This window comes from Ranitomeya variabilis, chromosome 2 (genome assembly GCF_051348905.1).
Source record: "Ranitomeya variabilis isolate aRanVar5 chromosome 2, aRanVar5.hap1, whole genome shotgun sequence".
Classification (NCBI taxonomy): domain Eukaryota; kingdom Metazoa; phylum Chordata; class Amphibia; order Anura; family Dendrobatidae; genus Ranitomeya; species Ranitomeya variabilis.
In genome coordinates this window covers 353,605,239-353,621,161 of record NC_135233.1, presented here as the reverse complement: position 1 = coordinate 353,621,161, position 15,923 = coordinate 353,605,239, and the positions used below count along the sequence as shown (strand labels likewise).

At 42.0% G+C, this 15,923-nt stretch overlaps 1 protein-coding gene across 3 annotated transcripts in view; it reads left to right on the top strand.

Annotated features, from left to right (window-relative positions):
• The window catches only part of LOC143805875 (cytochrome P450 2G1-like), a 58,321-nt gene extending 43,039 nt beyond the window's left edge, over window positions 1-15,282 (top strand). Inside the window, exons 6-9 of one of the 3 annotated variants that reach the window (XM_077285616.1) lie at window positions 3,011-3,152; window positions 9,825-10,012; window positions 10,156-10,297; window positions 12,710-15,282. In XM_077285616.1, coding sequence (XP_077141731.1) covers window positions 3,011-3,152; window positions 9,825-10,012; window positions 10,156-10,297; window positions 12,710-12,891 — 654 coding nt within the window. In that variant the 3' untranslated portion in view covers window positions 12,892-15,282. The remainder of the gene's footprint in view (window positions 1-3,010; window positions 3,153-9,824; window positions 10,013-10,155; window positions 10,298-12,709) is intronic. The other 2 variants (XM_077285615.1, XM_077285614.1) reach the window with 2 other exon arrangements.
• Window positions 15,283-15,923: the final 641 nt, after the last annotated feature.

The window sequence follows — 15,923 nt, the reverse complement described above, 5'->3', positions numbered from 1 at the left end:
AAGATGTAATTTAAAAATATATAAGCTTTATTAAAGAGCACATAATCATAAAAACTGGGCAGTAACCACAAGTGCAGCAGCAAGGTGGGAACACCACAGGGACGACCTCTATATATAGAATATATATGCACCAAATAGTGCTAAAAGTATACAAAGCACAGCAGTAACAGCAGTAACATACAAATGGTACATACCACAACACTTAGTAAGTGTAAAGTAAATAGGACAAATTACAAGACATATAAAAGAAGTAGAAAATACATAATCAATGTAAACATCAGACATGAATATAAGTAATGGCATTCATAAAATACTGATGACTATGTAAAGACATCAGTTGAACAACCCAATATAATACATAGTACATATAGATACTGCATAGATATAAATTAGAGGTAGAGTTATCTAGAGGGAGAACCCGGGGACCCACCACACCCACACCACAATGCGAGCTGAAGAGGTGGTAGGTGGTGCTGTAGGTTGGCCTAGATCTTCAGTGTGTCTTTGTAACTCCACCACGTGCTTGGTCCGCACTTGTTTCCACATATTTGTGGTATTGAGGTTGCTGACACTTTTCCCTCTTTTCACTTTCTGATTGCACAGCTTGCATTTGACAAAGCAAATGTCGTCTGCAACTGTGTCAAAAAAGAACCAGGCACTGCAAGTCTTGGGAGCGCCCGTTTTGGGTTTTGGAAGATGCATGCTCCTAATGGGTGCCAAAGTGGAGGCTACAGGCAACCAAGTCTGCCCCCTCCCTCTTCCTCCTTTTTGGGCCATTCAGGGAATCTCTTCCTCAGAACTGCTCCCACCTCCTTCCTGTACCTCACGACATGATGGGTCAAGGACCTCATCATCTACACTGCCCTCTTCAAACAACTGCTTCTCCTGGGTAGTCTCGACAGCACAGTACGCACCAGAAAGTGGCACCTGAGTCTCATCATCAGATGCGTACTGAGGTGTGCTGACCATAGGGACTGGCCCACCAGCCTCTTCAGATTCAATGAGACAAAGCTGTTGCACATCCCTGCCTACTACCTCTTCTTCAAATTCTCAAATGCTGCTTGGCTGGCCCCCTCTTTCCAAGCCAAGAAATTCAGAGAACAGAAGTAGAGATGGCTCCTGTCCAGGGCTCTCTGACTGCCTGGGCAATTTGGCAGGTGGTGAAGAGACAGATGGGTGCTCTTCAGTGCTCTGGACCTGAGAGGATCTGGAACTAATTGAAGTCGATGCATTAGCTGCCATCCATCCGACAACGGCTTCAATTTGTTCCTCCCGCAGCAGTGGGGTACGACGAGCTCCTACAAAGCTGCGCATAAAGGACCGTTCCCTGGTAAAACTGGGGGATGCTGAGTCATTGGTGCCCGCAGCAGGCACAGAATAGCCACTTCCTCTCCCTGCAGAAACTCCACGCGCACGACCACGTGCCTTACTGCCTGCCTTCTTCATCTTGGTAGACTGATAAAGATAGGCAGAAAAGTACTAAGGGCTTAGTGTGCTTATTCCTGAACAGCTGCTAACAGGTATAATTTTATAAAGTGTGGACTAGACTTTAATATGAGCTAATGTGGCCTACACAACTGTAAAGTGGAGTGTTTGGTGAACTTTATTAACTTTTTGTTTTTTTCACAAAAAGACACTGGATGTGCCCAAAGATGTAAAACCGATAGTATCACAAACTTTTTGTAGCTATTACAATGCAGGTAGGTAACCTACAATGCAATAGATAAGGCTCCAAAAAATAGGCTAATTCTTATCTGCCTGGGGCTGCAGGGCACAAGGCTGCAGAAAGTTTCCTCTTTCTACTCCTATATAGTTTTTTGCAAGCAATCTAGCTGGATACGGATGGAACCACACTAATAGGAAAAATCAGGAAAAATGAGCATCACTAATGCAAAAAAGGACAATGTATGAGGCAGTGACGCACGCTGAGCGGACTACAACCGGAGGTGGTTGAAGAACACACTACAGCGGGAGCTGCACACAGAGACCTCGCAGACAGCCGTGAACAGTGCAGAGAACTGTGCACTATCGCTGCAAGGCTGCAGAAAGGCTCCTCTATCTACTCCTATATAGTGTTTGCAAGCAATCTAGCTGGATACAGATGGAACCACGCTAATAGGAGAAATCAGGAAAAATGAGCAGCAGTAATGCAAAAAAGGACAATGTATGAGGCAGTGATGCACGCTGAGCGGACTACAACTGGAGGTAGCTGCAGAACACACTACAGCGTGAGCTGCACTCACACACAGAGACCTCGCAGACAGCCGTGAACAGCACTGCAAGACAAAAGAAAGCTTCGCACACAGCGGTTGCTAAAGGAGCCTGGGTAAAGCACAATACAGCAAATCGCTAGCTCAAACTATCCCTCAGAACAGCAGCGTCCTGTCCCTAACTGAATTCACAGCAGAATAAACCCAAAATGGCGGCGGGGGCTTTCATAATGCATCATGACATAATTTCATCAGCCAATCACAGCCATGCCATTAGTTAACATGCCTAACATGCATAACAGGATGTGCCCACACTTCTTAGGATCCTCATTGGCTGAATTAAATCAAACTGGCTCATTGCATTATGGGAACTTCCGATTCCAGTATTCGATATACTAAAAGTATCGGAACTCAGTATTGGAACTCCAATACCGCGAATATCGGTCAATACATGATATTTCAGTATCGGAATGCTCAACACTACTGTTAACACCATCAGAGACCACAACGGCTAGCATTGGATTTTTCTGCCGATGATGTCTCCAGTGTGGATCATTACCTAAAAAATCCAACAGCTTTGACCAATGTTTTGAATGATGACAAACATTCATTGGGTGATTGTTGGTCGAAACTAATGATCACCCGTTTGACCAAACCAGCCCACAGTCATTCGTTATGGTGAAATTTGGCCATTTTGTTCAAGTTTTATCTAATGTGCATGGGCTCTCTAATATTATAGATTTCTCAAGCAATTGTTTCTGTAGGCATCTATTATTTAATATTTATATTTGTTTCCACAGGAAAAAGGCATACCTGATACTGAGTTTCACATGGAAGCCATAGTCAATACCACAGTTGATTTGTTTGGCGCTGGGACAGAAACTGTCAGCACAACACTGCGTTATGGACTGATGATTCTTCTCAAGCATCCAGAAGTTGAAGGTTAGTAAAGTCCTTGAAATACAAATCAGTAAAGATGAGCAGACCATTTCTAAAGCTCGCACTGAAATCCCAAAATTTTTCAGGCTGGAACTGGACATCCGGCTTTGATGGAGTCTAGGGGAGTTTTGCGTAGGCTCACACAAGGTCGCTGGGCATGCCATAACATTATAGTTCCATGACCTTTTGTGTTTTTACACAGAACCCTCCCAGCATTAGACGCCTGGGGATTTCAATGCTAGCATAGGTGATCTGAAGATGCCTTGAGAACCAAATGTGTGTGACAAGGAGGGGTGAGAGAGGTGAGTATAAGGATTTTTATTTGGTTTAACATTTTGATGGCCATTTATAGAAAGATTAGTAAAACTTTTAGTAGTACCTTTTACCCCTTAATCCCATATGATGTACTATCCCGTCAAGGTGACCTGGGACTTAATTCCTAGTGACGGGATAGTACGTCATAGCCGATCGGCCGCGCTCACGGGGGGAAGCGCGGCCGATTGCGGCCGGGTGTTAGCTGCCTATCGCAGCTGACATCCGGCACTATGTGCCAGGAGCGGTCACGGACCGCCCCCGGCACATTAACCCCCGGCACACCGCGATCAAACATGATCGCGGTGTACCGGAGGTACAGGGAAGCATCGCGCAGGGAGGGGGCTCCCTGCGTGCTTCCCTGAGACGATCGGTACAAGGGAATGTACTCACCTTGTACCGAGCGTCTCCTCCCTGCAGGACCCGGATCCAAAATGGCCGCGGGGCTGCATCCGGGTCCTGCAGGGAGTACTTCCGGGTCCGGAGCAGGCTGCAGATGAAAGCTGCAGCCTGCAGCGATGTGACTGAGAGCGCCGAACTGATAGAGTGCTGTGCACACTATCAGATCGGCGATCTGTGATGTCCCCCCCTGGGACAAAGTAAAAAAGTTTAAAAAAAAATTTCCACATGGTAAAAAAAAAAAAATAATAATAATTCCTAAATAAAGAAGAAAAAAAAAAATATTATTCCCATAAATACATTTCTTTATCTAAAAAAAAACAAAACAATAAAAGTACACATATTTAGTATCGCCGTGTCCGTAACGACCCAACCTATAAAACTGTCCCACTAGTTAACCCCTTCAGTGAACACCGTAAGAAAAAAAAAAAAAAAAACGAGCCAAAAAACAACGCTTTATTATCATACCGCCGAACAAAAAGTGAAATAACACGCGATCAAAAAGATGGATATAAATAACCATGGTACCGATGAAAACGTCATCTTGTCCCGCAAAAAACGAGCCGCCATATAGCATCATAAGCAAAAAAATAAAAAAAGTTATAGTCCTCAGAATAAAGCGATGCCAAAATAATTATTTTTTCTATAAAATAGTTTTTATCGTATAAAAGCGCCAAAACATAAAAAAATGATATAAATGAGATATCGCTGTAATCATACTGACCCGACGAATAAAACTGCTTTATCAATTTTACCAAACGTGGAACGGTATAAACGCCTCCCCCAAAAGAAATTCATGAATAGCTGGTTTTTGGTCATTCTGCCTCACAAAAATTGGAATAAAAAGTGATCAAAAACTGTCACATGTCTGAAAATGTTACCAATAAAAACGTCAACTTGTCCCGCAAAAAATAAGACCTCACATGACTCTGTGGACCAAAATACGGAAAAATTATAGGTCTCAAAATATGGAGACGCAAAAACTTTTTTGCTATAAAAAGCGTCTTTTAGTGTGTGACAGCTGCCAATCATAAAAATCCGATATAAAAAGCACTATAAAAGTAAATCAAACCCCCCTTCATCACCCCTTTAGTTAGGGAAAAATAATAAAATTAAAAAAATGTATTTATTTCCATTTTCCCGTTAGGGCTAGGGTTAGGGCTAGGGTTAGGGCTAGGGCTAGGGTTAGGGCTAGGGTTAGGGCTAGGGTTAGGGCTAGGGTTAGAGCTAGGGTTAGGGTTAGGGTTGGGGCTAGGGTTGGAGCTAAAGTTAGGGTGGGGCTAAAGTTAGGGATAGGGTTGGGGCTAAAGTTAGGGTTGGGGATAAAGTTAGGGTTGGGGCTAAAGTTAGGGTTAGGGTTTGGATTACATTTACGGTTGGGATTAGGGTTGAGATTAGAATTAGGGGTGTGTCATGGTTAGGGGTGTGGTTAGGGTTACAGTTGGGATTAGGGCTAGGGGTGTGTTTGGATTAGTTTCAGGTAGAATTGGGGAGTTTCCACTGTTTAGGCACATCAGGGGCTCTCCAAACGCGACATGGCGTCCGATCTCAATTCCAGACAATTCTGCGTTGAAAAAGTAAAACAGTGCTCCTTCCCTTCCGAGCTCTCCCGTGCGCCCAAACAGGGGTTTACCCCAACATATGGGGCATCAGCGTACTCGGGACAAATTGGACAACAACTTTTGGGGTCCAAGTTCTCTTGTTATCTCTGGGAAAATAAAAATTTGGGGGGCTAAAAATCATTTTTGTGGGAAAAAAAGGATTTTTTATTTTCACAGCACTGCGTTGTAAACTGTAGTGAAACACTTGGGGGTTCAAAGTTCTCACAACACATCTAGATAAGTTCCTTGTGAGGTCTAGTTTCCAATATGGGGTCACTTATGGGGGGTTTATACTGTTTGGGTACATCAGGGGCTCTGCAACATGACGCCTGCAGACCAATCCATCTAAGTCTGCATTCCAAATGGTGCTCCTTCCCTTCCGAGCTCTGCCATGCGCCCAAACAGTGGTTCCCCCCCACATATGGGGTATCAGCGTACTCAGGACAAATTGTACAACAACTTTTGGGGTCCAATTTATCCTGTTACCCTTGTGAAAATATAAAACTGGGGGCTAAAAAATCATTTTTCTGAAAAAAAAAGCATTTTTAGTTTCACGGCTCTGCGTTATAAACTGTAGTGAAACACTTGGGGGTTCAAAGCTCTCAAAACACATCTAGATAAGTTCCTCAGGAGGTCTAGTTTCCAATATGGGGTCACTTGTGGGGGGGTTGTACTGTTTGGGTACATCAGGGGCTCTGCAAATGCAACGTGACGCCTGCAGACCAATCCATCTAAGTCTGCATTCCAAATGGCGCTCCTTCCCTTCTGAGCTCTGCCATGCGCCCAAACAGTGGTTTCCCCCCCACATATGGGGTATCAGCATACTCAGGACAAATTGGACAACAACTTTTGGAGTCCAATTTATCCTGTTACCCTTGTGAAAATACAAAACTGGGGACTAAAAAATCATTTTTCTGAAAAAAAAATTTTTTTTATTTTCACGGTTCTGCGTTATAAACTGTAGTGAAACACTTGGGGGTTCAAAGCTCTCAAAACACATCTAGATAAGTTCCTCAGGAGGTCTAGTTTCCAATATGGGGTCACTTGTGGGGGGGTTGTACTGTTTGGGTACATCAGGGGCTCTGCACATGCAACGTGACGCCTGCAGACCAATCCATCTAAGTCTGCATTCCAAATGGCACTCCTTCCCTTCCGAGCTCTGCCATGCGCCCAAACAGTGGTTCCCCCCCACATATGGGGTATCAGCGTACTCAGGACAAATTGGACAACAACTTTTGGAGTCCAATTTATCCTGTTACCCTTGTGAAAATACAAAACTGGGCACTAAAAAATCATTTTTCTGAAAAAAAAAAATTATTATTTTCACGGCTCTGCGTTATAAACTGTAGTGAAACACTTGGGGGTTCAAAGCTCTCAAAACACATCTAGATAAGTTCCTTAGGGGGTCTACTTTCCAAAATGGTGTCACTTGTGGGGGTTTTTAATGTTTAGGCACATCAGGGGCTCTCCAAACGCGACATGGTGTCCCATCTCAATTCCAGTCAATTTTGCATTGAAAAGTCAAATGGCGCTCCTTCCCTTCCGAGCTCTGCTATGCGCCCAAACAGTGGTTTACCCCCACATATGGGGTATCGTTGTACTTAGGACAAATTGAACAACAACTTTTGTGGTCTAATTTCTTCTCTTACCCTTGGGAAAATAAAAAATTGGGGGTGAAAAGATCATTTTTGTGAAAAAATATGATTTTTTATTTTTACGGCTCTGCATTATAAACTTCTGTGAAGCACTTGTTGGGTCAAAGTGCTCACCACACATCTAGATAAGTTCCTTGAGGGGTCTACTTTCCAAAATGGTGTCATTTGTGGGGGGTTTCAATGTTTAGGCACATCAGGGGCTCTCCAAACGCAACATGGTGTCCCATCTCAATTCCAGTCAATTTTGCATTGAAAAGTCAAATGGCGCTCCTTCCCTTCCGAGCTCTGCCATGCACCCAAACAATGGTTTACACCAACATATGGGGTATCAGCGTACTCAGGACAAATTGCACAACAATTTTTGCAGTGCAATTTCTTTTCTTACCCTTGGGAAAATAAAAAATTGGGGGCGAAAAGATCATTTTTGTGAAAAAATATGATTTTTTATTTTTACGGCTCTGCATAATAAACTTCTGTGAAGCACTTGTTGGGTCAAAGTGCTCACCACACATCTAGATAAGTTCCTTAAGGGGTCTACTTTCCAAAATTGTGTCACTTGTGGGGGGTTTCAATGTTTAGGCACATCAGGGGCTCTCCAAACGCAACATGGCGTCCCATCTCAATTCCAGTCAATTTTGCATTGAAAAGTCAAATGGCGCTCCTTCCCTTCCGAGCTCTGCCATGCACCCAAACAATGGTTTACACCCACATATGGGGTATCAGCGTACTCAGGACCAATTGCACAACAATTTTTGGGGTCCAATTTCTTCTATTACCCTTGGGAAAATAAAAAATTGGGGGTGAAAATATCATTTTTGTGAAAAAATATGATTTTTTATTTTTACGGCTCTGCATTATAAACTTCTGTGAAGCACTTGGTGGGTCAAAGTGCTCACCACACATCTAGATAAGTTCCTTAAGGGGTCTGCTTTCCAAAATGGTGTCACTTGTGGGGGGTTTCAATGCTTAGGCATATCAGGGGCTCTCCAAACGCAACATGGCGTCCCATCTCAATTCCAGTCAATTTTGCATTGAAAAGTCAAATGGCGCTCCTTTGCTTCCGAGCTCTGTCATGTGCCCAAAAAGTGGCTTACCCCCACATATGGGGTATCGGCTTACTCAGGACAAATTGTACAACATCTTTTGGGGTCCATTTTCTCCTGTTACCCTTGGTAAAATAAAACAAATTGAAGCTGAAGTAAATTTTGTGTGAAAAAAAGTTAAATGTTCATTTTTATTTAAACATTCCAAAAATTCCTGTGAAACACCTGAAGGGTTAATAAACTTCTTGAATGTGGTTTTGAGAACCTTGAGGGGTGCAGTTTTTAGAATGGTGTCACACTTGGTTATTTTCTATCATATAGACCCCTTAAAATGACTTCAAATGAGATGTGGTCCCTAAAAAAAAATGGTGTTGTAAAAATGAGAAATTGCTGGTCAACTTTTAACCCTTATAACTCCCTAACAAAAAAAAATTTTGGTTCCAAAATTGTGCTGATGTAAAGTAGACATGTGGGAAATGTTACTTATTAGGTATTTTGAGTGACATATCTCTGTGATTTAAGGGCATAAAAATTAAAAGTTGGAAAATTGTGAAATTTTCAAAATTTTTGCCAAATTTTTGCCCATTTTTTTCACAAATAAACACAAGTTATATCGAATAAATTTTACCACTATCATGAAGTACAATATCTCACGAGAAAACAATGTCAGAATCGCCAATATCCGTTGAAGCATTCCAAAGTTATAACCTCATAAAGGGACAGTGGTCAGAATTGTAAAAATTGGCCCGGTCATTAACGTGCAAACCACCCTCGGGGCTTAAGGGGTTTACTAGAAAATTGGTGGCCAGTAGCCTGTTCACTCATATCTGTTGCACACTGTGAAATACACTGGTTGATGGTCTCGAAATTGACACAAGCTTGCACAAAAAGAGTAATTTTCAGCAAAAACTGGGTGTAGTGACACAGACAGTGTCATTGTGGAAAGCCTAGATGGTGCCAGCAGGAGGCCCCGGGCTGAGGGGCGGAAGTGTTAGGAGCAAGGCACGCAGTGGGCACTGGTCCAGAACCTAAGGCACGCAGTAAGCACAGGACCTGAGACTAGACAGTCACGTGATTGCAGAGGGGTGGAGCTACCATGCAAGAGGACGTTGAGACAGCTGAGTGAGTGGAGCACAGGACAGAGAACAACAATGTAGTCAGTGGGGAGCCGAGGGTCAAAAGGCAGACGAGAGCGAGGTAACTGGGACAAGACTGAAAAGTAAAACGATACGAGCCAAGGGGTCAGAGAACCAGGAAGGACAGATCCTTACCAAGCAGAAAACAGAGACAGGAATCAGGGGACAGAATCGGATCATACACAACAAAGGTCACACACACTGAGGCACAGCAATTACAGATGAGTAACCTGGGTCAGCAACTACAAACTTAGTAAACGAAAGTATCACCGACACCTGACCCAGGAACCACCAGCATTAAATAGCTGTCCCAGAACCAGAGAGAGGCAATCCAAGTTAACCCTGAACATGACAGAGGCTGGATAATCCTGTCCAGAGTCATGATACTGGGCACTTTTATGGCAGTTGATGACTTCGCCACATGCCAATGTCCCTACTGGAAGTGTGACTCAAGAGGAAGGTTGCCATGGCCTTTAATTAGTTCAAGTAATCTTTAAGTTTATACCTGAGTTTTCTTCCATCATTACAGAACGAATCCATCAAGAGATTGACAAAGTGATTGGAAGAAACAGGGCTCCATGTACAGAGGATCGTCCTCATATGCCCTATATGGATGCAGTAATCCATGAAATTCAAAGATACATTGATCTCATACCAATGGGAATCCCACATAAAGTGATCCGGGACTTGAAGTTTAGAGATTTTCTTATTCCACAGGTAAAACGGTGCTGCTCTCTGTGATGCTTTTCGATGTTTATAAGTAATAACTACGATACAGCTCAATAATCTAAGGATATTAAATAGAGAAGAATAGATGGTTGTGATAGTCACTATTTATGTAACTGGATTGTTGTTTCTAGGGTACAACCATCTATACAGTGCTTAGTTCTGTTCTACGAGATCCGAAACAGTTTAAATACCCGAATCAGTTCAATCCGGGACATTTCTTGGATGATACTGGCAAATTCATTCGGAATGATGGATTCATGCCATTCTCATCAGGTAAGTACATGATATTAGAGGGTTAAGCAACAATGGTGAGGCTAGAATTGATCATGAACTTTAAAGTTGTTGAGGGTATTGCTATTAATTTAGGGTGGATTTATACACAGTATCTCAATGAGGGTAGCTATGGTTAAAACAACAATATAGTCACTGGACAAGGTCATCAAATTGAGAAACATTTCATTGGTAGCAAAGACACGGCTCATACATAGTTTGGCCTTTTCTGTGGTATCATATGGATGCAAAACCTGGACAATAAAGAAACAACACAGAAGAATTGACGCCTTTGAAATGTGGTGCTTGAAAAATGATGTTATCAATACCATTGATTGCAAGAAAAACAAACACATCAATTAACAAGCCAGAAATGTCACTGGAAGCAAGAATCATCACTACTTGCCTACTTTGGACACATCATACAAAGAGAGCAATCACTGGAAAAGGACATTATGGTCAAAAGAATGCAAGGAACAAGGCGAAGAGGAAGAAGAGCAACCCATTGGCTTGATACTATCAAGAAAACAGCGGAGAAGACCCTAGTGGACCTATCTAGTAGAGATGAGCGAATATCTTCGGCTCCCTCTTTATTTGGCAAGCTATATCGCTTACCGAACAAGCTGCCGTGGGATCTGTTTGTTGGGCTCTTCATGCATGTGTTGTGGCTGTCATAAAGCACCGAAGCATGCAGCTGTAGTGCTCGTACGTGATCAACAGAAGCGATCCAGGAATCCAGATTCTCATGGCAGCTTGTTCGGTAAGCTCTATAGCTTGCCGAATAAGGAGGGTGACAAAGATATTCGCTCATCTCTACTATCTAGGCTTGCACAAGATCTATCTTCCTACAGAAAGTTCATCCAGCAAGTCGCGATAAAGGCGAAAACTGTTAAATAAAACAAATAAAATAAATCTCAAGCAACCTAGAGATGCAACCCCTGGTGTTACTCCGCTACTATAGCAAATGGGTGTAAAATTCTTTAATCTGATAAATTCTTTGAAAACACTTGCAACACTAATGTGAATATCTTTCTCTAAAATCCTTTTTTATATAATTTGCTAACATTCTCCAATTCATCTTATGAAACTTGATTACATATCATGAGATTACAAGTCTGGATAATAGTACTTAAAAATGACTTTTATATTAGTATAATCATTGTTAATGGGATAAAATAATCCCATGACCAAAATTCGATCCTATAATAAATCCTATAGTTTCATTTCAATGCATCTGACCGAATTTATATTTAGTGAAGTGTGAGAAACATTTTCACTTACAATTGATTAGATCTAACTAAAAATTGTATCAAAATTGCATAATTTCCCAAAAGAAGCTTTTGTTCCAATGCACAAAACTTAAAAAAATCCCCATCACAACCTCCAGCAGTAAAACAAGGTCCTCTCCTCCTCCTTCTCCTTGAGGGAAACACTAATTAGTAAAAAAAAGCAGAACATTGCACCCTGTTCGGACTAACCCTTATCTTGTCCCTGATATCCATTGATCTCCGGCACTGTTAAGGTACCTTCACACTAAGCGACTTTGCAGCGAGAACGACGACGATATGTGACGTTGCAGCGTCCTGGATAGCGATCTCGTTGTGTTTGACACGCAGCAGCGATCTGGATCCCGCTGTGATATCGCTGGTTGGAGCTAGAAGTCCAAAACTTTATTTTGTCGCTGATCACCCGCTGTCATCGCTGGATCGGTGTGTGTGACACCGATCCAGCGATGTGTTCACTTGTAACCAGGGTAAATATCGGGTTACTAAGCGCAGGGCCACGCTTAGTAACCCGATATTTACCCTGGTTACCATTGTAAAAGTAAAAAAAAAACCACTACATACTCACCTTCTGATGTCTGTCACGTCCCCCGCCGGCGGCTTCCCTGCACTGAATGTGTCAGCGCCGGCCAGCCATAAAGCAGAGCGCAGCGGTGACGTCACCGCTGTGCTCTGCTTTACGGCCGGCCGGCGCTGACACATTCAGTGCAGGGAGGGAAGCCACCAGCGGGGGACGTGACAGACATCAGAAGGTGAGTATGTAGTGTTTTTTTTTTTACTTTTACAATGGTAACCAGGGTAAATATCGGGTTACTAAGTGCGGCCCTGCACTTAGTAACCCGATGTTTACCCTGGTTACCTGGGTGCTGCAGGGGGACTTAGGCATCGTTGAAGACAGTTTCAATGATGCCGAAGTCGTTCCCCTGATCGTTGGTCGCTGGAGAGAGCTGTCTGTGTGACAGCTCCCCAGCGACCTAAACAGCGACGCTGCAGTGATCGGCTCGTTGTCTATATCGCTGCAGCGTCACTGAGTGTGACGGTACCTTTACATTAGCAAGAGATCTAAACCTTGTAATGTTTTGGAGTCAGAAAATGCACAGTTGATTTACTCAAATATTTCTTTACTCTCCAGGAAAACGGATCTGTCTTGGAGAAGGTCTCGCAAGAATGGAGCTTTTTCTGTTTTTCACAACGATTTTACAGAACTTCAGTCTACGGTCACCTGTGGACATAGCAGAAATAGACTTAACACCATTGATGAGTGGATTTGGAAATTTTCCTCGTTATTACCAGTTAGCCTTCATCCCACGCTGATTCCTTGTACACTATTGTTACTACATTTATTTTCGCTTTTTGCATTCATAAGATTGAAATTGGGGCTTCTACAAGAATGATATTTTAGAAGTTGACTCTTAATCCTAGATGTAGTTAAAAAAAATTTACAAAACTACTGGTATAAAAATGCATATAGCCCATTAATTAAATGACATTGTGTATTAACAACAGATGAAAGGCAAAATATTGACCCTAGAGAGGGATGTTGTATACTTCCTAAGTCATGCTGCTACTAAGATCTTCTCAAGGGTTTATTTAAAGGGCTTGTCTGGAAAATGTATATTTATATTATGGAGTTGTAGACATAGAAAATAAAAATACCCCATTACCTACCGTTCCCAGGTCTAGCACTTCCTCTCCGCTGCTGCTCCCAACTTTTATAAAAGCTGCAGTGCATGTGACTCCTAACAACCAATTAGTGAGCTTGAACATCTACATGAGCAGAAACGCTGAGCCCAGTCATTGGCTGCACTGGTCACATGGTGGAGAGGCAGCACATGATTTAAGTAGGTTCATTATGGGGATGTTTGTTTTTTTCTATATCTTCAACTGAATAATTAAAAACAATGATCCGGGATAACCCCTTTAAGCACCTTTCCAGGTCTTAATACTTGCACAAACAGCAATTTTACTTAGTATTTAACATTATATAAATATATGTAACGTATTGTAGGTAAATGAAAAATTTATAAAATATTAATATAACATGGTTACTAATGAAAAAAAGTTTTTCTTTATGCAAAATATAGTTTTTTTTTTTTAAATAAATGCACCGTTGTCTTAATCTAAATAGGTCAGTGTCTGTGCCATGAAGTGCAGTAGCCAAGAATTATCTGAAGTCCAAGATTTATACGTCATGCAGAAGGCTTATTATGTATCAGTTCTGTTTAGAACTTGTATTGCAGTGTTTAGCCTGCTACTGGCTTTATCACAAGATATATTTTTGGTATTTTTTTTGCTTTACTTCTAAGTGAGCATATAGGGGTTTTGGATGTATATTTTGACATACAGAGAATGCATAATGCCCATGAAATGGACTCAGTTAATTGTACATGGCCATTCGGAATCGTTGCGATGTGCATCAACTTATACACGTGATGATGAGGTCAGGCTTGTGAGGCAGGTAGCTGCCTGGTGCCAGTTCTGGGCAGTGACTGGAGCAGTAGCAGCTGACCACAAGGAACAGAGATGCTGGTTTGGATTGTATGTTCCAGAAAGGATAAGATGGCCGCTGGTTATTACTGCGCAATTTTTTGACAGCTGACTGGACAGCCACTTGGACAAGTTCAGATTCTGGATAGCACACAGAACAGCCACTGGGACAGCTTCAGACTGTGCAGTTCTTGGATAGCAGATAGGACGGCCACTGGAACAGGTTCAGACTGTGCAGTTTTTAGATAGCAGACAGAACAGCTACTAGTACAGGTTAAAGAAAGCAGGGTCAGATCAGACAAAGCAGACAAGGGGACCTAATAGCAGGCAGGCAAGTATAAACTAACTTTGCACAAACATTGCTCAGGCACCTCTCAACAGGAGGAGGTGCCTTAAGTAGTAAGCGTCTCCTAGTTATTGGCTGGGGATGCATTAGTAGAGTGTGTTAAAAAAAAGCTATGTATAGTAATACAGTTCTGTACACAACCAGTGCATAAAATACCCATGTGCATGACGAATACATTTTGGGGTTTAAAAACAAAAGTTGTCCCCCTATCCTTGGGTGAGGAGATGGTTTGCTGTGGATCCGACTGTTGTACACAGATTTCTCTGACATTCCCATTGACAATTAATGTAGCAGAAGCCGAGTATGCGCACCTCCACTCCACTCAGGACAGAGCTGCAGAGGCCCACACTGATGGTCTCATAGCCCTGATCTTGGAAGTGTTTGGGTTCCAATGGATAGTGCATAACTTGTTTTTGGAAATAATATAATTCTTGGCCCATGGCACATATATAAGTAATAATTAACTTGTATAAGCATTTTTGATGACCACCTGTAGCTGTTATGACAAATAAACCATCTCACCCCTGCGTGGGCATTCTGTGACTCCATTTCTAGCTATTTTAACTCCACCACTACCTCTCCACGGCTCATCTCTTTACTCCATCCTATATGTACATGTATAAAGCCTTTCCCTAGATGTTCCACTTTAAGTACGATCCGATCTTACTTTATTGTTCAAAAATTTTACAACACCGACCCACATACCACTATGATTTCTTTCTGGACAGACAAAACATTAAGCCTCTAAAATTGTTCAATCACACATGATATAAAATGTAAAAAAAATGTGAAAGACAAATATTTTACAACCATATTTTAATTTTCCAGGTTTCTTATTCCAGCCAAACTTATTACTTTTGATAAGTTGTCATAAAAATAAAAATATTCTCAAAGTGAATCTGTCAGCAGGTTTTTGTTTTGTCATCTGAGAGTAGCATGATCATGATGTCCGTGCTAACACCCTGATTCCAGTTGATTCCAGTGATGTATCACTTATTAAGCAGAGTTTTGGTCAAGGGATTCTTTTTTCAGTAATGGATGTATGCTGACATGTTTAAATGAGAAGAGAAAAATACCAGATGAGAGAGAGAGGTTGAATATTTTTGTTGGATGAGTTGTGACAGTCTGGGAAAAGGACTGGAGGAGATGTGAGAGAATAGGATCACTAGTGTAAGTAGTAGGGTGAGAAGATACAAGGAGCGTGATCACTTCTTCCTTGACTGGTTCACAGACAGAGAATGAGTTAGATACAGCGAGGTAGGGAGGACAGTGCATGGAGTGCATGAAGGGATTGGGAGAAAATTTCCTGGATAAGGTCAATTTTTTCTTTGAAATAATTGGCCAGATTGTCAGCGATGACAGGTCAGTGGTTGGGGCCTGCACTCTAGAATTGAGGAGGGAATGAGAAGTGTCAAAGAGACGTTTGGGATTTTTGGATAGTAAGGTAAGGAGGGGGTTGAAATATATTTGTTTGGATAGGTGAAAAGAAGAGTTGTATGTTTTAAGCATAAAC